The 26,444-nt window shown below is 32.8% G+C and overlaps 3 protein-coding genes across 3 annotated transcripts; 1 reads left to right on the forward strand and 2 right to left on the reverse strand.

Moving 5' to 3' along the window:
* The first annotated feature begins 9,694 nt into the window (after positions 1-9,694).
* LOC108343942 (ferredoxin-thioredoxin reductase catalytic chain, chloroplastic) lies at positions 9,695-14,372 on the forward strand. The gene is made up of 6 exons (XM_017582401.2): positions 9,695-9,882; positions 10,456-10,568; positions 13,017-13,066; positions 13,236-13,307; positions 13,954-14,014; positions 14,154-14,372. The coding sequence occupies exons 1-6, from the start codon at positions 9,786-9,788 to the stop codon at positions 14,196-14,198; spliced, it is 438 nt and encodes a 145-aa protein (XP_017437890.1). The 5' UTR covers positions 9,695-9,785; the 3' UTR covers positions 14,199-14,372.
* A 198-nt stretch (positions 14,373-14,570) lies between these two features.
* On the reverse strand, positions 14,571-15,944 carry LOC108345238 (zinc finger AN1 domain-containing stress-associated protein 12). The gene is given in 3 exon segments (XM_017583824.2): positions 14,571-14,836; positions 14,838-15,196; positions 15,676-15,944. Coding segments are annotated over 3 exon segments (615 nt in total). The 5' UTR covers positions 15,850-15,944; the 3' UTR covers positions 14,571-14,754.
* A 4,441-nt stretch (positions 15,945-20,385) lies between these two features.
* LOC108345104 (zinc finger AN1 domain-containing stress-associated protein 12) lies at positions 20,386-21,715 on the reverse strand. The gene is made up of 2 exons (XM_017583676.2): positions 21,535-21,715; positions 20,386-21,087 (listed from the first exon to the last, which is right to left on the reverse strand). The coding sequence occupies exons 1-2, from the start codon at positions 21,640-21,642 to the stop codon at positions 20,617-20,619; spliced, it is 579 nt and encodes a 192-aa protein (XP_017439165.1). The 5' UTR covers positions 21,643-21,715; the 3' UTR covers positions 20,386-20,616.
* Positions 21,716-26,444: the final 4,729 nt, after the last annotated feature.

Raw genomic sequence — 26,444 nt, forward strand, 5'->3', positions numbered from 1 at the left:
TGTCCTGTAGCTGTACGTCCGTCTTGTCTTTGCAATGATCATCCGTGTGGATGTGAGCAGATGGAAGTGCGCTACTTGAAGAGGCGCTGGAAGAAGAAAATTTGGAAGATGCGAACCTCGTAGATGTGGAAGTGAAGGCCGAACCGTAGGACGTTCGGCTAGTAGTATTAGGTGTTTGATAGAGTGGTCGTTCGACCCCCCCTTATCCTTTATTTTGGTTATGTTCGACCGTTCGGTATTTTCACCTGTAAACCGTTCGGTCAGATACTACTTTATGTTCGGCTTTAAAGCTTGTAACTCTACTGTAAGGACGTTCGTCCTTGCGCGTTCGTTTATTAGTGAAAAAACTGTACTGGATTATTATTAATCGTAATTATTCTAATATATAGTTTATTGCTGTATATTTGGGATGTTACACTTATCAATTAAGTTTTTAAATTTAACCATTTTTTTAAATTAAATAAATAAACATTATTTACTACATAAATAAAAATTATCTACAAAATAAATAAAAATATTAATTATTAAATTGTAAAAATAATTTGTATTTAGTTTTTATAATTATAATTTCATTATATTTTGTTATCACTATACTATTTTTACTAGCATAGTTTATAGAATATGAAGTTTAAAATATTTATTTGTCATGTTTTATTTTTTTCAAAATATGACATAAACGATGTTTTTTTAATTTTTTTGCTATTTCTTACGAAATTATTTATTAATGTTTCTGTTATTATGGTTAATGCTCCTAAGAGCATTAATTTGTCCTTTAGTGTTATTTGTGTTTTAGGGTTTTCTGTTAGAGTTTTAATGTTTCTTGTTAACTTTCTTGATCTTACCGAAACCCTATATATACAGGGTTTCAGTGTGTTGTCTAAGTTAAGAAAGAAGAAAACTGAGTTCAGCATTTTTCATTCTATCAAAAGCAATAATAGAAGTGTTTCTTACCTCTGTCACTACGCCTCTCCTTCCCTGCAACTAGGCTCTGGATTCTGCACGTCCATCGCTGCTGCGAGTGGAGCTGGAACACCATGGAGTTCTTCCTTCGCCTCTTTCTTTCTCTCACGAGCAGCACAAGTTGGAATCCACCAACTCTCTGACAGAGGAAAGCTTCCAGAGCTTTCTTTTAGACTCTCGGACTTGAGCCTTTTTGGGCCTCAGTCATTGGGCCTTTGTTTTAATATGGTACCAGAGCAGGTCCTGTACCTGTTCTGCCCCTGTTTCTGCTGTGCTTAAATCTCTCTTATATTTTTATTTTTTTTTGGATAATCTTTTCTTGTCTTGCTGTTATGGAAAATATGGAACAATCCAACAACCCTTCTAGCCCTTTTTACCTCCATCCAGGAGAGAATCCAGGCACCTCCCTTATTTCTCAGATTCTTAATGAATCCAACTACACATCTTGGAGCAGAAATATGAGAAGAGCCCTCCTTTCAAAGAACAAGCTAAAATTCATAGATGGAGGAATCAAGAAACCTCCAAGAAATGACCCTCTTTTTGATTCTTGGGAAAGAAGCAACATGATGGTACTGTCTTGGATCATCAAGACTCTTTCTGCCTAAATAGCAGAAAGTGTTATATATGTGGAAGATGCTCAAGAGCTATGTGAAGAATTAAAAGAAAGGTTCTCTAAAGGAGACTACTTTAAATTTTCAGATTTGCTCCAAGAAATCCACTCTATTAAACAAGGAGAAAGGAGTGTGAGTCAGTATTTTACTGATCTAAAGATCTTGTGGGAAGAACTGGAATTTCTCAGACCCATCCCAAGTTGTAGCTGCAAGATTCCCTGCAGCTGTGAATTGTCTAAGATTTCTCATAAATACAGAGAAATGGAACATGTTATTTGTTTCCTAAAGGGCCTAAATGACTGTTATAATACTGTGAGGACACAAATATTGTTGATGGAGCCCCTACCTAACATCAACCGTGTATTTTCTCTCATCATGCAGCAAGAAAGACAGGAAAAACATGACTCTGGCCTCACCAATCAAAGTGATATCAAGATACTTGTCAACACCACTGAAAAACAGAATTGGAAAGGTCATGGACGTGGATCTGCACCTCGCAGCCAAGGAAGAGGGAGAGGAAGAAACCCAAACTATGGGAAGCAATGCTCCCATTGCCATAAGATGAACCATACAGTTGATGAGTGTTATTCTAAACATGGATATCCACCATGGTACAAGAAAAATGACAGTAACAGTCAGAGTAATATGGGACAAAGTGAATGGGGTTCTGCCAATGCTTGCTCTACATCTACTGTCTCACAGACCAATCAACAAAATCCTACTCAGAACCCTACTCAAAGTTCTGTTCAGAGTTCCTTCACTCCAGAACAAATGCAAAAATTGCTACAAATGCTTGAAAAGGTGGACAGTCCCTCTCACAGTGTCAGTCAAATACACAAAGATACTGCAGATAACAAACAAGGTATGTCCTCATGGATTATTGACACAGGGGCCACTGATCATGTGACCCATGACAAGAATCAATTCTTAACATTCACTAAAATCAAACCAATATCTGTCAGAATGCCAAACAATTCCATTGTCACTGCACATTATGCAGGGACTGTACAATTTTCTAATGAATTGATAATCTTTAATGTTTTATATATACCGGAATTTACTTTCAATCTCATATCTGTCCAAAGTCTAACTAGAGATATAAATTGCACACTGACTTTTTCCTCTAAGATATGCCAAATTCAGGACAGCTCTACATTGAGGATGATTGGATGTGCTAATGTGTACAAAGGGCTTTACTACCTGCAGTCTTTTGGAAAGAACCAGACACCCAGTTTTGTTTTCTCATATGAACATGTAAATATAAATTTGTGGCACTATAGGCTAGGCCATCCTGGACACAAAACTGTTGAAAGAATATGCAAGATTTTTCCTTATGTTCAAACTACTTATGATAATGCTTGTGACATTTGCCATTATGCTAAGCAACACAGATTGCCATTTCCTAAGAGTAATTCTATGTCTGCTAATTGCTTTGATTTAATACACTGTGATATATGGGGTCCTATTTCCATCCCATCTATCCATGGGCATAGATACTTTCTCACTATTGTTGATGATTGCAGTAGGCATACTTGGGCTTTTCTCATGCATAGTAAGAGTCAAACTAGGGAACTTCTACAAGCTTTTATCATAAAAATTAAGACCCAATTTAATAAAACTGTCAAAACTGTTAGGACTGACAATGGTCCTGAATTCAATTGTTCCAGCATATATGATTCATATGGGATTGAACATCAAAGAAGCTGTGTTGAAACTCCACAACAAAATTCTGTTGTGGAACGTAAGCACCAACACATATTAAATGTTACTCGTAGTTTGATTTTTCAGTCTAACATTCCCTATGCTTATTGGTCTTATGCCTTGTCTCATAGTATATTTTTGATAAATAGACTTCCCTCTTCTGTTATTGAGAATAAAACCCCCTATGATATACTGCATGGTAATTCCCCTACTTATCTTGACCTAAAGGTTTTTGGTTGCTTATGTTTTGCCTCCACTTTGAAAAGTAATAGAAATAAACTTGATTCTAGAGCTAAAAAGGGTATATTTCTGGGCTACAAAAATGGTGTTAAAGGATATATTGTTCTTGATATAAATACTAGGGAAATCTTCATTAGTAGGAACGTTATCTTTTATGAAGACATTTTTCCCTATATGAGTGGGCAAAGCAATAAAGATAACAACAATGATAGTGAAGACAAGATGTTTTTCCTTGATAATTTGCCCTATAGCCGTAGAAGGGACTTGGTTAAGGATAGGGGAAACAGTGAAAGACCAGCTGAGAGCACCAGTACCACTGCTGAAGGCAGTAATCTTATAGAAGAGGCACAAGAAATGAATCAGAGAAGATCTAGCAGAATAAGGAAGACCCCTGAATACTTGAAGGACTACATACATCAAACTGATCAGCTCTCATCTGCATCATTATGTGTCAAAAATGGTTTGAAAACTCCTTATCCTATTACTAATTTTTTATCCTATGAATATTTGTCCAAGAAACATTTAAGGTACACTCTTGCCATGACTGCTGACAAAGAACCCAGCTGCTCTAAGGAGGCTAAGGACAGTCCTGAGTGGGCTGATGCTATGCGAAAAGAAATCAAGGCACTACAAGACAATTCTACCTGGTTTTTGACTCAACTTCCCCCTGGAAAGAAACCCATTAGATGTAGATGGGTTTACAAAGTAAAACACAAAGCTGATGGTACTATAGAAAGGTATAAAGCCCGGCTGGTAGCAAAGGGCTACACCCAACAGGAGGGGATAGACTACTTGGATACTTTTTCCCCTGTTGCAAAACTTACCTCTGTTAGGTTGTTACTTGCCCTTGCTGCCTCAAGAAATTGGTTTTTACATCAACTTGATGTAGACAATGCTTTCTTGCATGGAGATTTAAGAGAAGATGTTTACATGGATCTCCCTCCTGGATTAGACACTAACACCAAGGGACAAGTCTGTAAATTGACTAAATCCCTATACGGATTGAAACAGGCTAGTAGACAATGGTTTGAAAAGTTATCTACCTTTCTTATTTCTGCTAACTATGTTCAATCTAAATCTGATCACTCTCTTTTTGTCAAGAAAACCTCTACAAAATTCACAGCCTTACTTGTATATGTAGATGACATTGTCCTAACAGGAAATTCAATGAATGAGATCACTCACATAAAGGCCCTTTTACATCGACAGTTCAAAATAAAAGATCTAGGAGAACTCAAGTACTTTTTGGGACTTGAGGTTGCTAGATCTAAAAAGGGGATACATCTCTGCCAGAGGAAGTATGCCCTTGACATCCTTGAAGAAACAGGAATGTTGGGAAGCAAACCATGCTCTACACCCTTTTTGAGCAACACGAACTCATTATACAAAACAGAGAATTATATGGATGATCCCAGTGCCTATCGCAGATTAATAAGGAAGCTTTTCTATTTGACTAATACTAGGCCTGACTTGTGTTTTACTGTTAACTTATTAAGTCAGTTTATGCAGGAACCTACTAACTATCACTATCAAGCCTTGCAACATATTCTAAGATATGTCAAATCCAGCCCCTCAGAAGGAGTCTTCTTTGCAGCTGACTCTGACATACAAATTAAAGGGTTCAGTGATTCGGATTGGGCCACTTGCCCCAACACAAGAAGGTCAACTACTGGTTACTGTGTCTTCCTAGGATCCTCATTGGTTTCATGGAGGTCAAAGAAGCAAAGTACTGTGTCAAGATCATCTACTGAAGCAGAGTATCGTGCTCTTGCTGCTACTGTTTGTGAGATGCAGTGGCTTCACTACCTCCTACAAGACCTCCAAATTCAGCCCACTGCTACTGCTGTCCTCTATTGCGACAACAACTCTGCCAGACATATTGCCCACAACCAAAGTTTCCATGAGCGAACCAAGCACATTGAGCTGGACTGCCACGTGGTTCGTGAGAAGATTCAGGCCAAATTCCTATGCCTTCTTCCGATTCGATCAAAAGAGCAGCTAGCTGATGTGTTCACTAAATTTCCTCACCGAACACATTTCAAATCTATCATTCCCAAGCTTGGATTAGTGAACATCCATAATCCAGCTTGAGGGGAGAGTATTAATGTTTCTGTTATTATGGTTAATGCTCCTAAGAGCATTAATTTGTCCTTTAGTGTTATTTGTGTTTTAGGGTTTTCTGTTAGAGTTTTAATGTTTCTTGTTAACTTTCTTGATCTTACCGAAACCCTATATATACAGGGTTTCAGTGTGTTGTCTAAGTTAAGAAAGAAGAAAACTGAGTTCAGCATTTTTCATTCTATCAAAAGCAATAATAGAAGTGTTTCTTACCTCTGTCACTACGCCTCTCCTTCCCTGCAACTGGGCTCTGGATTCTGCACGTCCATCGCTGCTGCGAGTGGAGCTGGAACACCATGGAGTTCTTCCTTCGCCTCTTTCTTTCTCTCACGAGCAGCACAAGTTGGAATCCACCAACTCTCTGACAGAGGAAAGCTTCCAGAGCTTTCTTTTAGACTCTCGGACTTGAGCCTTTTTGGGCCTCAATCATTGGGCCTTTGTTTTAATATTATTTTTGTGATAAAAATCTAACCTTCTTGAATTAAAAAAGAATACAGGGCTAAAACTATTATATCAGTGATCTGAAAAGATAAATAATTAAAATTTCCAATGCAAATATTATGTTTTTTTTTAAAATTATATAAATACTTTCATGAATATTGTAATTATAATTAATCAAACTCATTTTTATTAGGTTTTAGGAATTATGTTTTGACAAATTCGTGCTTTGTGGAAATAACAAAAATAGGTTGTATATATTAAACGCTTTTTAAAGAAAATTCAAGTTTTCTAGGTGGTTTTGTATTAGTTTTGAAAACATTTTTCTCCTTCTAATAATCACGACAAAAACAGTGAGCAAATATTTAAATTGGTCTTCCGTTGATAATTCTTCAATTAAAATTCCATCCCTCTTTAAAATGTATCTATTTATATATAAATTATATGATATTTATTATAAAGTAAATGAAAAAACTTATAAAAATTTTAAAATCTCTAGAATATTCCATAGTTTTTAAGGAGCAATAGAAATATTTATAAAATAATGTATATATAAAAAAAACTCCATATGTAATATATATATTCTCTTATTTCGTAATGGTACATGCAACATTAGCCAATAAAATGAGTTATTGTTGATAAATTTAGTCTACAATTGGTTTAGGTTAAACAAAATGTTATGTTCAATAAAAATTTATAACCTTCATCACTTATAATTTAATGTATTTAGATTGAATTAATGATATGTTAAAATTCACCATTTTATTTATTTTTTTATAGCATATTATATATAATCTTTTCTAAATTTCTCTCATTTAATCAAATACATTTATTCACTTACTTTCATCTCATATCACTAAAAGATAAAAATTCCTAGAGAGTCATCGAACACATTTATCCATATTTTATTATAAGGATGAGTGATGACAACTTTTGCAAAAACCATGATGAGATACATTCAATAATAATGTGTGTGTCAAGTGATTATCTCTTCTCTCTTATTAAAGTAATGTTTCCATGTTACAACTTCCTACTTTTATTGTTTTTCAGTTATATAAACATATTTTCTTTTAAATGTAAGTGAGTTTAACATACTAAGTTATAGACCTATACTATATTCTTTTTTATATTTTAAGTAGATTGAGTTGAGATAACCCATAAGAAAGATTTTTAAAGTCAACTATTTAATGGATAAAACTGATATATTTTAATAGCCCTAATATAAAGGATGATTATATCTATTATTGTGTGATAAAAAAACTTATGTCTATTATAACAATATGTACATCTATTATAACAATATGTACATGATAATATCTTAGGCAATAATATGTTTGAAGAAAACATCAAATTAACTTTCAAATAATAATGTTAATCAAGTTTTACACATTATTAAAGTTGATTTACCCGACTATAACATAATACAAAATGTTAACTTTTTTATAAAAAGATCATAAATCATAAAAATATTTTGAAATTATTTAAATATTGATAGAGTCAACTTAGTCAACTCTAAGCCAACAATAACTTTTATAACTTCTTTTAATAAAAATAAATATGTGTTACTATTGGATTTATTTTGTCAAATTAGAGTCGGTTTAGCTAATGCTAATAATATCCGTTTAATGTTGAATTCTAATAAAGTTGTCTTAGCTAATCATAATGTTAGACTCACTATTAACTATTTTTAATTGTTTAATAAGTAAAATTATTTATGGTAGTGTTACAAGGTTAATATCAACCTAATTGATACTAATCTTATTTATTTTTAGTTGTATTTATTTAAGTTAGCATCAATTAAGTTGATGTTAGTTTATGTTATAAATTCACGCTCCTTTGTGATAATGAATATGAATCATAGATTATTGTTAATCCAAAAACTCATTTAAATACGATAAATCTCATCACTTATAGTTTTATTCCTTTACTTTCAATGTAAATCTTTTCACACTCATTTTCTTATCTACATTCCTTCATCTACTATAATTTTCTTTTTTAATATTTTATTTTGTTAAAGAAGGAGCTTGTGAAAGAACTTTCTTTTCAATTCAGTGTCATTGCGCCAGTCAAATAGACACAAACTACATTAATATTAACAATAACCAATTTTAAATGAAATAAATTTTAAAATAAATGCATAATCTTGGATGTTAAACCAATTTAATTAAAAATCAATTGAAAATTTAGTGATGAATTAATGTCAACTAAGCTTACCCTATTTAAAGTCAGTTTTTAAAAGTTGACTCTAATGAATTAATATTTAAAATTTTAAAGTAACTTACATTTGCCATGTAAGTTCAATACTATTGACTAATTATTATTAACTTTTACTTGTTAAAATCGATACTAAATATCTATTTTCTTACAGCTTATAAAAGAGTTGTTAAGATACAAATAAATTCTTCTTACCTTAAACTACAAATACTCATACTTATAATAGGTAATATGATTTTTATACATCTTCAATATAAAATATCCTTATAAATTATACAAAACTCATGGAGTGTCAATAAAATATTATTATATTGTGTGTTTATCAATTTATTGTACTTTTTTTAAAGTAATATTATTTCATTTTTAGAACTAATTCTACTTTGTTGTTTAATATATACTATATACATCATAACATAATTACATTGTAATGAAAATGAAGAATAATAAATAAGAACTTAATTTGAAAAACTAATGTTTTGATACCTAATAAAATTTTCTTTTTATTGAATTTTACAAATTAGTATTTCATATATAAAAAAATTGAAACACATTATGCATTTGAACTCTCTCATCAAAGAAGGAGTATTATACATGATTGAATACATTTGAACGAATATATATTCTATTAAAACTTATACGATCAAGACAAAATCATGTCAATTAAAAGATGACAAATTATGATTAAGCTAAAGAAAAAAGGTTAACAAAATACTAAAACATAATTCATTAGAAAAGAATAATACTCTTAAAAAGGATTAAGAATATATATATATATATATATATATATATATATATATATAACTCCTTAAAAAATTGATGAACAAAAGAGCTCTAAGAATAGCATTTAAGTTTGGAATGATGCAAATGGTGAAGGGGATTGGTGATGAGGTGGATTGTGGATAAGAAATTGAAGAGAGAAAAGAAAGAATGATGGTTGGATTTAGAACTTCAAAATCTTCAACGTCATCAACCATCTAGATATTTTTACAATGAGTGGCTTCCGCTCACTTCTCCAACTTTTCTTATTCCATCTATTAATATTAACATTAATATTAATAACCTCTTATATATAAAAAATATTATCATATCCCAATTTTATATTCCTTTCATTTAAAAACAAAAAAACAAGCTTGTAGGAAAGAAACTAATGACATATTAATTTAAATTTGAGATCACTTACTAGACTAATAGTGTGCATAATTTATTTTTTTTAGACTTTTGTTTTCATATTTGCAATGAAAATTAACTAATTGCTGGCTTTCGTATTTTAGTAAAATAAATAATCTGTTTTTAATGAGTTTCTAAACATGCTATAAAACACATAAAAATTATTTTTTATGTGCATGGACCACAACATAAAGAAAAATAACCTAAAATAATTAAGATAAAAACATATAAAACGCAGAGCACAGGTACTGTTTGGTTTGGTTTTTCCTTCTCATACAATCTGGGAGCCACACAACAAATCTTCCCCCTTTTTCTCGCTCAACTAAATCTCCGCCAATGACCACCCAAGCTTCCGCCTTCTCCCTCGCCGCTCCCTCCGTCGCAACCCCGTTCCGCCGCCGCCACCGCAATCCCCTTCTTGTTCGAGCTGCAGGTAGAATTCTTTCCAATGTAGTGCACTCTCTCTCTCTCTCTCTCTCTCCCCTTTTCATTACCCGATTGTATTCTATTCGTTTCCCAGCACCCCAATTGTGTGTTTATGAGCCCAATTCTTCTCGTGTGTATGTGTAGTTTCATTGATGCTTCGTCCAGAAAGTGTTTGTGGAAATGCTCACTTTCTAAATCCTGAAATTCGGAGTTTTCTTTCCTCTTTATGTTATTATAGGGAAATTTGTGACACTTGAATTGGGTTTTCGGGATTGAGGTTCATTTTGTTCAAATTTGAAAGGGTATTGGATTTTGGCAGATTATGGAACTGGTGGAAGAAATGCTTGTGAGCTGTGTGTGGAGTGTGGGCTTGTTTTTATAAGAATAAATCATGCTTTTTTTTTACATTTATTAAATTTGATAAAGTATGATATAGTTTTTTAGTTTTTGTTTGCTTCCATTTTTATTACTGAGTCTGAAATTTTTTTAATTCTGCTGCCCAATTTGGCAGCTGTTTGCTTTCAATTTGATGATTTGTTAACATTGCGTTTCTGTCGGAATAATTTTCTTATTCTTTCAGTGGAACCTTCTGATAAATCCGTTGAAATTATGAGGAAGTTCTCAGAGCAGTACGCTCGTAAGTCAGGAACATACTTTTGTGTTGACAAGGGAGTAACTTCAGTTGTCATCAAGGTACAGCTTCTTTCTTTGGCATATTATTAGCTTATTAATTTGAATTCCAATTATTATAATACGTAATATACCTTTTAAGTTGATTAGATGGTATTGCCAAACAACCTCTCATAGTTTGAATCTCCGGAGACAGAGGAAGTTATGCAATTTCGTAAGAAGTGAAAGTAATTGGCGGTTTGTTATTGTTATTATTGGTGCACTTAAAAGTAAATTCATATTCACTGTTAGGAATTTATAAAGAGACCATCTCGACTTTAATTTAAGTTTTTTTTTTTTGTGGGATCTATACTTTTTTAGTAACATATCAAGTGCAACGTACATATAGATGTATTCTAGGCAAGGTTGTCAATAGTAAGATTTAGAGACAATGAAAAATTACTTTAAATATATAATATTGAACAAAATTATTTGTTGCATTAAGTTTGCAAAACCTTTATTTTAAAATAATTGAAACAAACCAATTAAATAGCTAAATGGAGTACATGCATTGAATCAATGAGTGGCAAATAAAGTTGTGTAATAATCAAATAGTTTAAGTTTACAAGTGTTTATTTCAATTCCTGCATTACTCTTGTAAACTTATTCTTGAATTCATTTTTAACAGTACAAAATGTGGTGGAATATATTCCTTTCATTAGTAATTAGTTTTCTTGTGATTATAACTATTACAATTACCCATGTATCCAATTTGAAACATTTGGAATGTAGAAGTCATGAAAACGTAATTTATGAAAATGTTGGGAGTTGTCTTTGTGAAGCTTGTTTATTAAGCCGAATCTCACTTGTTAAGGTCTTATAAGTTCTAACGTAGTATGTTTCTAAAGGAGAATTCTGGATATTGTAAATTTTGTGCATATTTCAAAGTTAATTATTTTTTCTTTTGCACTTAAGCAGAAATTCATGGACAATAAAGAGATTGGTTACTTTTGTAATTTAGAAACTCAACTTCAGCTTCCTTCTCTTAGATGTTCACGATTTTCCTGTTCTAAATCAAGATTTTCCAAGGTGGTTTTGTGTTTTTTAGGTTTACAATATTTTTATCTTTTCTTAGTCATACACACCCTTGGCCCAATACTAGAATTGGAAGAAAAAACAACTTGGGCTGTCTTCAACAGAGAGGAATGGGTCAAAGGGGTAGATTGAGCTGAATGTAGAGAAGGGATGTAAATGGGGGATTGTAGGAAAAATCTGCAACAGCAGAGAAAAGACCAAGAAGAGGCTGTTGATTGTTGGGGGAATGATTCTGGTATCATCATCAAAGTGTGGGATAAATGTAAGGAAGTTGATCTGTGGAGAAGAAGGGATCAGGTCATTATTTAGGCCACTGTTGAGTTAATTTGGAGGCTAGGAGTTTTGTCAGCATTTTGGGACCCTTCTGACTTCTGTGTTTGTGTTTTTTCTTGCTGTTCCATTTTAATATACAGGCCAACCTCTGAATTTCAGAGTTACACTTTAGGGAAGTTGATAATGTTAATATCCAATGAACTTTTGTAAAGATTTTCGCCAAAGCACTAGCTGCTTTTTATATAAAAAGCTTTTGACATTTAATTACTAAACTTGATATTTTGTATTAAATTATTGACCCAAAAACAGCAATTTCTCAGCTTCTCCTGAGTGGCAAGGACCTTGGTTCCTGTTAAGTAAGGGCTTTGATTTGAATCCTGTGAATAGAAAATAAATACTTTTCTCCGTTATTTAGGTCCACCTACTCCAAATATTGAGTGTGTAAGACAGGAAAAGAAGCGTTATCTCACCAAAGTTCATTCTAAACATTATCATATTCATGCCCCTTGTCATAATTGTTCTCTGGTTTTAATGCACGTGATTAAATCGTCTTTTTTATACCAAATGCAACTTTTGCATGTGGCGGGCAGAAAATGACACTAAAGAATTGAAACTTGGAACTGAAATTCAGTAGGTTCCATGGTTTGAAATGTGGAATATTGAGAATAGACAGCCAAATAAGTTGTCTAGCCTCATTTAATACTGTTGATGCATAAGATCGCATTTCTAATCTAGAATCCGCACAATTGTAAACGTGAAAATTGAGGTGCATTCTGATGGTGATCATATAAAGGCTTTATCAAAAGGGAAAATCAGGAAAATAAAGGAAAAATAATTTCAACGACGGAGATTAACATGTTGGAATAAAGTTAATGTAGTGAGTCTGAAAATGAGTTTCCTAAATTATGATTCAATGGTCATATTAAGGCTTTCTGAAAAAGAGCTTGGAAAATGAAGGGAAAAATTGAACTATCACGTTGACATGTTGGAATGAAGTTACACCGTTTGAGAAATAGTTTCACAGACTGTGATTTGATGGACTATATTATATTTAATTAATAAAACGTATTTTAATCTGGAGAATGACGTACGAGAGTCTACATACATATCACCATATTTGATTAGTTAACCTTTCTTCCTTATATTATTTCTATTTTGGAACAGGGGTTGGCTGACCATAAAGATTCATTGGGTGCACCACTGTGCCCTTGCCGGTAGATACCTGTTCTTTTAGCTTGTCAAGCAGAATTTGTCTTCATAGTATAGTTCTGGCAGTGTGGCTGTATAGTTTGATGTCAAGCAGAATTTGTCTGCATAGTATAGTTCTGGCAGTATTGATGCTTCTAACTTTCCCAGTCTAAGCCCAAAATCATTGTATTTTAGGCATTATGACGATAAAGCTGCTGAGGCTGCGCAAGGATTTTGGAATTGCCCTTGTGTTCCCATGAGAGAGAGGTATGTATATCTGGAAGTATTACTACATGGAAAAGAATATCCCTTCTTTGATCTCATTCTTATGAGTTTGATGTAATGACCAAGTTTTATGTCATGTTTCTATTAGTTTAATTTATGATTAGTAGTATTAATAATGTTTTGAAACCCGCACAGCACAATAGCACACATACCATTCGTGGCAGAAGTTATAATACCAGAAGCTTGAGACTTGTCTGTACTCTTTAGAGAAGTATAGATAAAGCAAACTGGAAACTTGATGACTTTTTACCAATGTGGAATTTTTGTTTAACCTTTATTTTTTTTTCTTTTACGTATAAAGAACCATATCACAACATTGTAGACATGATCTTATTTATCTTGTAAATGCCTATTTGTTCAAGAGGTAGCTAGTTGAGCAAGTTGGCTAAAAACTGTTGTGAGGACATTGTTATCAGGTTTGAAACCTGACTGCCTTTGTTTATATGCAATGTAAGTTTGGTTGCTGAATTATATACTAAATAAGATCTCCACTGGTCTGTTTTTGTGCCATGACAGCGCTTGTATATTGTATTGTTTTTGGTTATGAAATATTGATGAGAAAAAACTTAAGCCCTAAATTGTGCGTCTCGGGTATTGATTTTCAATTCGTGACAACTTTGCTTGACAGGAAGGAATGCCACTGCATGCTATTTCTCACTCCTGATAACGACTTTGCTGGCGACGAACAGGTAATTCTTTAATTCAGTTTGTTCAAATTGTAATTTTACCCTGTTAGCTGAAAGTGCTATCTCCATCATTTAGCAGCACGTACATAGTTTATTAGAACATGCTATTTTCTCCTCTTGAATTCGTCTTCTTGCCTTGCAGGCTATCACCTTGGAGGAAATTAAAGAATCAACAGCTAATATGTAACACTCAGAATATTGTGTATTGAGTTACTTGTTAGTTGTTACGGGCTGTATGCTTTGAAAGACAAGTCAAAAGAAAGGTGTAATGATATGTAGGTATTATATTTGTATTTACCAAAAATCCTATGTAATTTTTTTTATCTGCATTCCTATCTTACTCTATCACAAATTTCAGTCACATCATCGATCCTTTATTTTTTTGCTGCGGATGAGATATGGAAATCTCACACTGACTAATAATATGACACAATAATATATAAATTGAGGAATATGGAATGAAAGAGATAGAATCATTCAATGAGGCCAATAACCATCAATAGTATATGCATGACAAAGAAAATCTATTAGTATTTCTGTTCATAAATAAGGCTGTACATTGCAAAGGTGCTATTTATGACATTAGTTTAAATGGGAGCGTTGATGTGTGCTACCACATGAGATCTAAATAAAACAAATCCCAATATTGTAGTTTATGATGTAATTTGAACATTCCAAAAAAAAAGAAAAAGATAATGACATTTTTCTAACCATTTAAAAATCATAACATAAAAGCAATATATTCAATGGACCTTAACAGAAGGAGCTGCACTGGTTCTAGGCCTTTTCTGTTGTTCTGTTCTTGAAACAAAAGCAGCTAAGAAAATTCTTCAACCCACCATTAGCAGCTGTAGATGAAGAAGCTGAAACTCCTCTGTTACAAGCATGATCAGAAGGAAAACGGTGTTTGAGGCACACCTTCAGTTGGCAATTTTTACATGTGCTGGTGTTAGATATTGATAAAATCTCCTTGCATCCCTTGACAGGGCAAATGGGTTTCTTCTTCTTTGTGGGATCACAGTTACCAGACTTGTGGTGCTTCTCCAAGATTGCATCCTCGTCTTGTCCCACGTAGCCGGTGGTCTCAATTGACATGGAACATGTTTGGCAAACAATCACTTTTCTGCTTAGGTCAGATTTCGGGCACGCGTGGGACTTGTATGATCTGTGCTCCGAACAAAACACCTACCATTGCTGTCATGTTAGTGCTGCCCATTTCAGATTAATGTGATTATTACTAATAGCTGTTTACAAAGTATCTTGTATTTTATTGGTAATGATATTTTTGTTTATGAATTTTACACCAGCAACTGATTAAATTCTTAAAATAAATTGCTTCATATTATAAATTATTTTCTTACAATTTTAATCTGACTAAAAATAATTAAACAAAATCTACCGATTTATTTTCGGTTATTTTTTAATAAAATAAACAATTTTCTATTTTTTTAAACAAATTCTATCCTGATTCTACAGTGACTGATTTTTTTTTTTTAAAATTATTCATTTATTTAAAGTTCCCTATTAGGGCACTGTTATTTTGATTGCAGAAATACACTGTTTGGTTAACTGATAAAGAAAAAAAAATTAGGTTTCAATTGCAGAAATGATGCAGAAGGTTTTGTAATCAACTTGGATGCAATGAGAAGAGAAAGATGAATTACCTGTTGGCAACCGTCGCAGATGTAAGGAAGAAAATCGAGGCGGTTGCAGTCGCGGTGCTGGCAGTTTTTACCCAAATCTGGAAAAGTTTCGGTTCCACCTGATGCCATGGATACACCGATATGGTTCTGAGTTCGTGAAAAACTGATGAATAGATTCGAAGAATATTCAATCATAAACAATGAATTAGAAAAGAAGATTCTAGAATCAATCGCGAATTCAGAATTTTCCAACACGACGACGACGAGCCACGATATATTTTTCCCCTGATATATATATATATATATATATATATATATATATATATATATATATTATCTACAAAATATATACTTTCAATAGCAAAATTTTAAAAACAATCAAACATAAAAACGAAGCAAGAGTAGTAGAAACACCGTTTAAACTGTGACATTTGCTACTGTATCTTTTTTACACGTTGCATTTTATATTAATCTTATGCACATCAAAATTTTACATTTGGCAACGTCTAATTCTCACACGTGTAATCAAGTTTTGAAGAAGAGAAGATGTTGGAAATGAGAAGTAATGAGACAAAATATGTAAGGTGCTTTTGTGAAGGTCTACAGATACAAATCAAAAGTGAAGAGTAGGTTAATTTGCTTCCTTCGTGTCTGTAAACGAGATATATAGAACATTTTCTAACATCGTATGTTTTTGATAGGGTTTTCATGATCTTTGAAAATTCAGTACATGTTGCAGAGATAATTAAGTTTTCTTTTTGCATTAAGGAGAGACTATAAAAGAAGATAGATGATTATGTATTTTGGACAACCAACCTCAAATCTAGATTTTTTAAGTCCTAGATGTTCATGTTTGCCTGTTTAAAATCAACATTTTGTAGGGTCATTTTATACTTTTAGGTTTTCAAGCTGCATTTGCTTTTTATCTTATGCAAATACCCCCTTAGCCATGTACTATAATGTGAAGAAAAACCAGTATGGCTTGTCTTCTATATCGGAATGGATCAAAGGAGCAGAATGGGATGCATGTAGAGAAGATGGCATTGTAAGAAAGATCTGCACAGCAGAGTAGAGACAAAATGAAGCTGTTGAAGTGGTTAATCCACTGGGCAACTTGTAATTTCAGAGTTAAGCTTTCTTATTTTCTACATAAATTGATATAATAAGAACAAACAATCAATATCCAAAGAACATCTGGCAACATTTTGGGTCTGCCCTAGCATTCCCATGAGAAAGGAATTTATATCTGGTATTACTACCTGGGAAGAAATATGCCTTCTTTGATCACAAGTTATGAAGTTTGAAGCTCCTTCTATTGTAATGACCAAGTATTATTGCAATTCAGGCATGTATCTGTTTAAATTAGTTTCATTTTGGATTCAATATTTTGAAATCAGCACACAGCACAAATATCAGTTTTGGCAGTTACTGTGCATTGGTTATTATAATACAAGAATCCAGAGACTGGTTTACCCCTTAATCTTTATTTTTTTGTTCAACAAGAGGGGATATACAAAAACAACTCAACTAAAGGAATATTTGTTTTCCTTATAGGAAATTACAATTGTATATTTACCTATAAACAACCAAATCACAGAACATTATAGAAATTATCTTATTTATCTTGTAAATAACTATTTATTCAATGGGTAGCTTGAAATAACGTTGGTCAAAAACTGTTGTGAGGACATTGTATCAAGGTTTGAAACCTGTTGGCTTATATTTTTTACTGGTACAGTATAACTTTTACTATTCTGAGGCTTAAATAAATTATCTGGACTGTAGCAATTTTATGCTATAAAAGCCCTTGCATGTTGTGTTGTTTTGGTCAAGAAACATTGATGAGAAAAACACAGGCCCTAAGTTTGCTCTCCCTTGGATATTGAATTTCAATTCGTGAATTTCTTTGATAGGAAGGAATGCCACTGCATGATATTTTTCACTCTCACAATAAACAGCTTTGCTTCTTCAATTCATTTTGTTCATAATGTAGTAACATCCCCTTTTAATAGTATAAAACTACCAAAAAGAAAACGTTACATAGATGCTAAAAGAACAACTATATAAACAAACCTTGCTCAAAGAAAAGATATACTTCTGTAGATCTATCTAATAACTCATTTGTTACTTCCTTCACCTCTAGCTGGAACAACTGAAAAGATAAATCCCTAAGCTCACACCATTAGGTGATCATCGCAAAAGAGAAACAACATACAAAGACAGACACAGAAAAGCAAGGGTAAGCTAGATACAAAACAATACATTATAAGTTTAAAGCATTTCACATAAGAATCATATATAGTTTAATCCAATCCAAACATCTTAACATACAAAGACCTCAACTGATTGTCCCGACTTAAAATGATTACCGAGCTATGGCGGACTGTGCACTCGTGGTGACCTCTACTACTTTACAAAGCCATTGTCAATGAGTTTCACCCTACCACACTCACGAGGTTAGTCTGTTTCGGGCCTTGGAGCATACTGGAAGTCTCAAAGACTAAGACTAAGACCTCCTACTACTCCTCACGACATGGATCAATCCTCTCTACGTGAGAATGAAAGATCATTGGAGTTTCAGGATAACCCCCAAGACTGAGCTCCCTACAATCATTCTAAACATACTTGAATATCACCAAGAGGATTCACTTTGGAACACAACATAGGGCACCACCATGTAACCTCTCCGTGAGGATCATGGAATTATGTCCATCAACCATACTTTGAAATCACATACTTTTACTTGTAAATTCACTCATAATAATACTCAATTATATATTACCATACACCCTCAAACACACTTCACAATACATGCAACACTTGACTTAGTTCCATTCAAGACAAAGAAATAAAGAGTAGACTAACTCAGACCTTTCGCTCAGCGTACCCTATTCGCATTGCGAAATCAGGAGTTTCTCGCACAGTGAGAATTAACTCGCAGAGGTACCAGACCTCAACCCCTCGCATAGCGCCCCCAGGTCGCTATGCGAAGCCCAGACATAGACCAAACTCCCCAAACACTCGTTGTGCGTCCCCTTTTCGCCATTCGAATAAACTTGACAGTGCTCCCAGACCACAACTAGTAGCACAACGCCCAGATTCGTCATGTGAATCATCAAACAGAGAGAAAACCTCTCAAACCATTCGCACAACGCACCAGTTCGCTGTGCGAATGCCCTGGAAGAGAGCATCTCGCCAGGGCGACTCGCTGTGCGAATCCATTCGCTCAGCGAGTCTGCATAATCTGTAGAACGAAAATCTGCAGAATTATGCAACTCAAACCCCAATTATCTATTCTATCTATTTTTTCCAACTTCTAACACCCCTAGATTTTATTATATACATAATTATACTTGTCTAAGTGATTCTAAACCTTCCTACCATCAATCTAAAGTGGTTATGAACCAATTCCTACTCAAAAACATCAAACTCCTCAACTTAAAGACCCAAATTCAATTCTACCACTTTGCACATGTTTTTGACCATTTTGATGATTCAAACAAGTCACATTTGACTTACCTAAACTATCCCAACAGACCAAATGAGCTCTCAACTCCAATTTCTCATTTTCACTACCTCACTTCCTCACCAATAACTTCAAACAATATAAATTAATTCAATTTCAAACTAAACACCTTCTTAACAGATTTTAAACCTGTCACACCACCACTTACAGATCATACAACATCAAATCATGTTTAATTACACAAATCATCACTTTGCACATTACCACATTCAAGTTACACATCACATATATTAAAAATATCCAATTCAGTTCAACCAGCTCAATATTCACAATTTCATCATGCATATACTACAAATTTCTAATTCAAAACAAATCTAGCTTCCCTTACCTTAGAGAAAGGTAGCACAGCTCTAGAAAATCCCGACGATGCTTGCATCACAAGGAAACTCTACAAAAATCTACAACTCACTGATTAGTGATTGGAGAGAAATCTTAGAACCTAAATTGATTTAAGAATTGAAGAAGAGAGACTCTTGATCCATGCAAACAAAATTCCTCCGCAGGATCAAGAACCCTAAACACCAAAGAAAAGGGTCTACCACTTACCTAATCGATTCAATTGATCGGTCAGATTGGTAGCCCTCAATGCCAGGATCACTTAAACATTTCCTAATCGTTGAACAAATGACTTGAGATTAAGAACTCTTAGAGAAAAGGTAGAGAACTCTAGAAAAGTGATTTCTAGAGAGATGGTACGTTTTAAATTAATGAAACTATAACAAAACTATTATTTATAGTAAAACCGTTTAATATTAAAATAATCGAGTCTGACTGTTTTTAGACTACCACCACTTCTAAAACACCATTTTCTGACGTTTTACATTTAGCACATACATATTTTGATGAAAATGTACTGTTTTATCCTGTGGAATTCGTCTTCTTGCAATGCAGACAATTTAACACCCACATTTAAAAAGGCAATTAAAAACGAAAGGCGTGATGATATGTAGGTAATATATTTGTATTTTGTCAAAAATCAGATGTAATTTTGTATTTGCATTCCTATCTTGCTTTTGTATTACAAATCCCATTCACCTCATCATTTCAGTTTTTGGCTGCGGATGCTAACCTTTGACTCGTTTTTACTAGTTTCATATCATATCTTTCCCATCTGGAAAACCACCACAACCAATGAATCTGGTGTAAAGAGACAGTTATGTAAATAAAACTATTATATATTAAAGAAGATTGAGAACCATCGTGAATTGTATGAATGGCAATTGAACCTTTCAGTATTTGGTTTTATAAGCAAGGATGTACATTGAAAAGGTATTTATGAACCTAAATCAAATGGGAACAATGATGTGTGCTACCACACGACATCTAAATAAATATCGTAGTTTATGCTGTAAATTTGAACATTCAAATTGCAACAGAATGGAACATACTACAACATTCCATCAAACCACTCTGAAATCATTCAAAGCAAATAGCATTCAATAGGCCTTGACAGAAGGAGTGCTAGGAGGAGAGGTAGAACGAGATGAACCAGTTTTGGCACAGTTCTGTCCAGCCCTTAAACCTAAAGCAGCCAAAAACCGATTCTTCCATCCACTATCAGCAACAGAGGATGAGGAAGAAGCTGAAACTCCTCGGCTGCAAGCATGATCAGCAGGGAAACGGTGCTTGAGGCACACCTTAATGTGGCAAGTTTTACAGGTACTGGTGTTGGAGAAAGTCAAAACCTCCTTGCAGCGCTTGACAGGGCAAACGGGTTTCTTCTTCTTGGTGGGATCACAGTTCCCAGACTTTAGGTGCTTCTCCAAGATTGCCTCCTCTTCCTGTCCCACATAGCCGGTGGTCTCAATGGACATGGAACACGTTTCGCAGACAACCACTTTTCTGCTGTTGTGGTCGGAATTCTTGCACGCGTGAGACTTGAAGGATCTGTGCTCCAAACAAAACACCTGTTAAATTGCAGCCATGTTAGTGTTGTTGGCCTGAGGCTTTACAAACATTTCAGATTAAGAGAAATTTCATGTACAACAATTTTTCTTGTTTGATCCATTTTCTTAACACAATTTATTACATGTGATTGTTATGGAAAGAGATAGAGACAAACAGTTATGAATATATTGTTTTATGAATTGTTTGTATTATACCTCTATTTTGATTATTGACTATGTTTTGGTCTAATAATAAAAAATTTACTATTTTGGAAAAATAAGATAAGTGCAAGAATAACCAGCATGATCAAAAACACTTTGAGAACTGAAAACCCATATTTAGAACATAGAACTATTAATTTCTGAAAATCACATAAGCAAAATTGGAATTTGTATGATGAAATTAAACATATTGAATAAAGTATTGCAATTAACCTTTGATGGTAGAAGAAGAGAAAGTTGAATTACCTTTTGGCAACCTTGGCATGTGAAAGGAAGAAAATCGAGTTGGTGGCAATCGCTGTGTTGGCAGTGTTTACCCAAATCTGGAAAGGCCTCGGTTCCGCCTGATGCCATTGTTAGGGTTTTGAGTTTGTGGAAAAAGGAAAAACCGATAAAATTGAATTGAAGAGATTGAATTAGGGAAGAAGAAAAGAAGAGAAGTATTTATAGTTTTGGGAATAGCTTGGAGCTTAAGTCAGCCGTTGCGATACAAAAGAACATTCTGGACTTCCAACCTGGCGGCCCATACGCGTCATATAGTTTTTTTTCCTTTTTACTCTTTTTGTAACATCTTTATTTGGTTTTCTTTCCAATTTCTACATTATATATATATATATATATAGATGAGTATTTTAGTTTGTATACTATATATACATAATAGCTGGGGAAACACAGGCTATGATTCTGATTAAAAGCTAACTATTAAAATAAATAATTATTAAATGTAGTTAAAATTATAAAGAAAAAGTATATATACATAAAATGGTTATATGTTATTAGTTTTCATACTATTTATAATTTTTACTATAATAATTAATATGAACTGTGAATAATTAAATTTTCAAATAATTAAATCAATAAAATTACAGAAACATACTTATAAACCACCATTCTATCATTATACTTCTAAAACTAGAGTAGATAAAAATATCTTACGAAACATATTTTAGTTTTATGTATATATATCTGTTAATAAATAGATTAGTTTTTTATAACTGTTGTGTACATATATTTCGTTATCAATTTTATTTTTACTCATATAAATTATTTTAATATTTTATCTTTTACGTTTTATAATTATTTTTTTTAAATTTAATTAGTTTTCTATAATAAAATTATAAAAATATTTATTTAATATTTTATTTTTTAAAATAATTATGATAAAATAAAGGAGTGATTTTTGTAATTCTCTTATAACGGTTTGATAGTATACATTTTTTTTTGTCAATTTTATCCTTGCTTGTATAAATCATTTTATTATTTAACCCTTAAAAGTTTTCTAATTATTTTTTAAAATTTAAATTAATTTTTATAATAAAATTATAAAATTATTTATTTTATATGTTAGTTTTAAATAATTATGATAAACTAAACAATTTCAAAGTTGTAGACAGACATGTAAAGTTGAAACATTCTGGATACAACTCTTGCTCTGTACCATTCTTAAGAGAATAATACAAATTACCTCTTCCAAAATTTGTTCACCAATATTGTCATGTTCTCTAAATGATGACTCAAACATTCTTCCACATAATTTGTTCCTCGTGATGTTGTAGGCTTGTCCAATACTTCTCCATATCAAGTCTAAACTATATAAGTTCTCATTATACCGAACATGAATAGATGGTCACACATATTGCTTAAGTCTTAAAGTATTTGATTGAGACAACAAACACAAAAATATGTCTCGTTCATAGTGTAGGTATTTTTTTTTAACATATTGCAAAAACTCAAAACCCCATTTTTTATACTCTTGACTGATGTGACGTTCATTCATCTAGTTTCGATCCATAGTATGTTCGTAAGAAATTCCATCAGCCTCAAATTTTTAACTCTCACGGGATTAAGCCCATACCCATTCGGAAAAATTACTTTTTATAATTGCTAACATACATACAAAGAAGTCTAACATGATAAATTTGATAAAATTTCGACAACATTTCGCATTGATCTCCGAAATACACTAAATGAAAGTGGTCACTGATGACCACAATCAAATATGCATCCGGAGAACAATATAAATAATCTCAACCGAAATTTTATCAAATTTATCCATAAACTCCAACATACATGTTATAGCAAATTATGAAAAATAATTTTTCCAAACTGTCCGATCAGACAATTCAAGATTTAATACAAATGATTAAAAGTTTAACCATTTGTGTTAAATCTCAAACGGAAACTAAATTTCACTTCTTAACTATGATTTCATATATACTACAAATATATTCAAAATTTAATCAACAACAAAATGTCAAAATTCAATCAAAAAAGTTTACCTAACTTGAAAATCATAATTAACACCAAACAAGTTTAATCAATCACGCATACACAAGATACAATGTATAACATAAAAACTAAAAATCACATTTCCAATAACCAATAACTACATTGAAATGTATGAATGATTACAGGTGCAAGGTCTTAAATATTACTCAATGCACTTGTTTTTCAAGAATAGAGTCAAATGTCAAGTTGTGTCAACAAGAACAAGTATATCCATAAACAGGAAAATACAAAATAATAAAAAGAAAAGAAGAATGAATATAAAACTTCATAGATGATTAAAGAGATGTTTTTGTGCTCTAATTGTCCTCATTACATATTACTAACTAGTTAAAATGTAAAGAAAACAGGCAGAACATGTATATCCATAAATAGGAAAACACAAAATAACAAAAAAAAGAAAAAATGAATAAAAAACTCCATAGATGATTAAAGAGATGTGTTTGTGCGCTAATTATCCTCATTATATATTACCAACTAGTTAAAATTTAAAGAAAATTGTCCAAGCTTATAGGTTTTTTTTTTATTTCTTATTGCATTAGAGTATTAGTTTCCCTTTTCTTGCCTAAAAATAAAGTATAACTAAAATTTTTTTAATTAAGTTTTTTTTAACTGAGCATAAATTGAACTTACTTTATTCAAGATTTTGTTTGGATATGGTGAAAAGTTCAAAGTACGTAGAGGCTTTGGTGATGATGAGAGGTAGATCAACACAATATGGATCTAGTGGGAGTCAAACTCATGATAGATCAAAGTCTCAAAGTAAGAAGCATCTCAAATACTAGCACTGTAACAAGATGGGGCATGTCAAGAAAGAATATGGTATTTATGAAAGCAGAGAAGATCATGTCAATTTTTTATGATCTTACGGGAGATATGTTGCAAGAAGTTAATGCAACAATTGCATCGACAAGTTAAGAAGAAACAATGATGACGGGACATCGTAGACTTGGGCATATGTTAGTGCGAGATCTGCAAATCCTTGCAAAACTTTATCTCTTATTCGGGCTCAAGGAGATTGATTTACCTTTTTGCAAGTACTGTGTGATAAGAAAGCAATATAGATTAAATTTTGCTAGGGTGGCTACCAAAACTAACACATATTAGACTTGATTCATTCTAATGTGTGGGAATTTCCAGTATCATCCCTAGGAGAGGAAAATATTTTTGTTCATTGATAATTACTTTAGGAGATTATGGGTATACCTCACCAAGAGGAAGAGAAATGTCTTATCAATATTCAAGGAATCCAAAGCTAGAGTAGAGCTTGAAATTGGGAAAAGAATTAAGTGTTTGGTCTGTACTGATAATTCCAAAGGGTATCGTTTGTGGGTTCCCACTACCCACAAGGTTATTGTTAAGAAGGATGCAAACCATAAGGCTTTAAAGAAAAATAAAACTTGGTTTGCAGGTTGAACAAATCTTTGTATGGTTTAAAGCGAACGCTCAAATGTTCATACAAGAGATTTGATTCCTTCATCGTTAACCTTGGTTACAATAGACTAAGTTCAAACCATTGTTTTCCTTGCAATAGGTTTGGTGAAGATGATTTTAACATTTTATTGTTGTATATGGATAAGATGTTAGAGGTGGGCTTCAATAAAGCTCAAATCCAATAATTGAAGACATAGTTATATAGGGAGCTTGATAATAAGGACTTGGGACCAACAAATAAGGTTTTATAGATGAAAATTCACCAAGATAGAAAAGATAGGAAGATTTGGCTTTCATAGACAAATTACTTATTGAAAATATTATCTCACTTCAATATGCAAGATTTCAAGCCAAATTCTACCCCACTTTCCATCAATTGTAAGTTATCCTCATGTATGATTTGTAGTAGTGAAGCGGAGAGAATGGAGATGTCTCAAGTACCGTATGTATCAACAGTGGGTAGTCTTATGTATGCTATGATTTGTACAAGACTAGACATTACATAAGTAGTGGGAGTGGTTATTAGGTTTGTAGCAAATCCAGGTGGAGAGTATTAGAGTGTTGCAACATGATGACAAATAATAAAGCATGACGTGAAGATTTGATTAATTTAATCAAAATCTTCAAGTGAGAAAATGTGAGAAGAGAAGTCCCATATTTGTAAGAACTTATCTTGGAGCTTACTTTTCATTTTATAAAAAAGACGATTATTTCCTTAAGAACACATCCTAAAGTCTATTCCTTTTCATTCCATTTGCTTTATGCTTGAGAAAAAAACTAAGAGAGATGATTACTTTCTCCTTTAAGAGAGAGAATGTTAGTTTCTCCTTTTATTTGTTTTTTTTTTATTTTCAAGAGAGAAGTTGTCATTGTTTTCTCCTTAGGGCTAAAGAGAAGAGTATATAATTTTTCTTTCTTTAATCAAATTATGTTCTTTGTCTATTATCTATTTTGTTCCTTTTATTTTAGTTATGAGTACTTGTGTTATTACTCTGATACTCAATAGTTGTTAAGAATTAAAGGTGAGTTAGAAGTCTCACACTGGATAAATATGAGAAAGATGACTAGTATATAAGTAAAAGGACCCATAAACTCATTCTCTTAGGGTTTTGAGCTGGAAGTGGTGGTCTGGTCTCCCATAGAGGCTTACTCACGACTCATTGGTATCAAACCTCCCAATGTCTCCCCTCATAAAAAAACTTACAATGGTATCAAAGTTTATGGTTCATCTTAGTGACAAATTGAACGAGTATGGTATAAAGTAGGTAAAGAATCCTAAAGTCTAAGGGTTCCTTGTATCGAAAGTCTTGTTTCAGTAAAGTGTGTCCCGTTATAGAATGACAATACAAAAGAATGATCACCACTAGGTACTCATGTTAGAGAGGGAGGTGTTCCAATATGAAAAGTCTCACACTTGAGGATGACATTGTTAAAAG

This window comes from Vigna angularis, chromosome 8, assembly GCF_016808095.1.
Source record: "Vigna angularis cultivar LongXiaoDou No.4 chromosome 8, ASM1680809v1, whole genome shotgun sequence".
Classification (NCBI taxonomy): Eukaryota; Viridiplantae; Streptophyta; class Magnoliopsida; order Fabales; family Fabaceae; genus Vigna; species Vigna angularis.

Bases quoted from the DNA above. Each gene is read 5' to 3' on its own strand.
- LOC108343942 (XM_017582401.2), top strand. From the start codon at position 9,786: ATGACCACCCAAGCTTCCGCCTTCTCCCTCGCCGCTCCCTCCGTCGCA. The intron at 9,883-10,455 runs GTAGAATTCTTT...TTATTCTTTCAG, and splicing joins CCTTCTTGTTCGAGCTGCAG to TGGAACCTTCTGATAAATCC. The intron at 13,067-13,235 runs GTAGATACCTGT...ATTGTATTTTAG, and splicing joins GCACCACTGTGCCCTTGCCG to GCATTATGACGATAAAGCTG.
- LOC108345104 (XM_017583676.2), bottom strand. From the start codon at position 21,642: ATGGCATCAGGCGGAACCGAGGCCTTTCCAGATTTGGGTAAACACTGC. The intron at 21,088-21,534 runs GTAATTCAACTT...GCAATTTAACAG, and splicing joins CATGCCAAGGTTGCCAAAAG to GTGTTTTGTTTGGAGCACAG.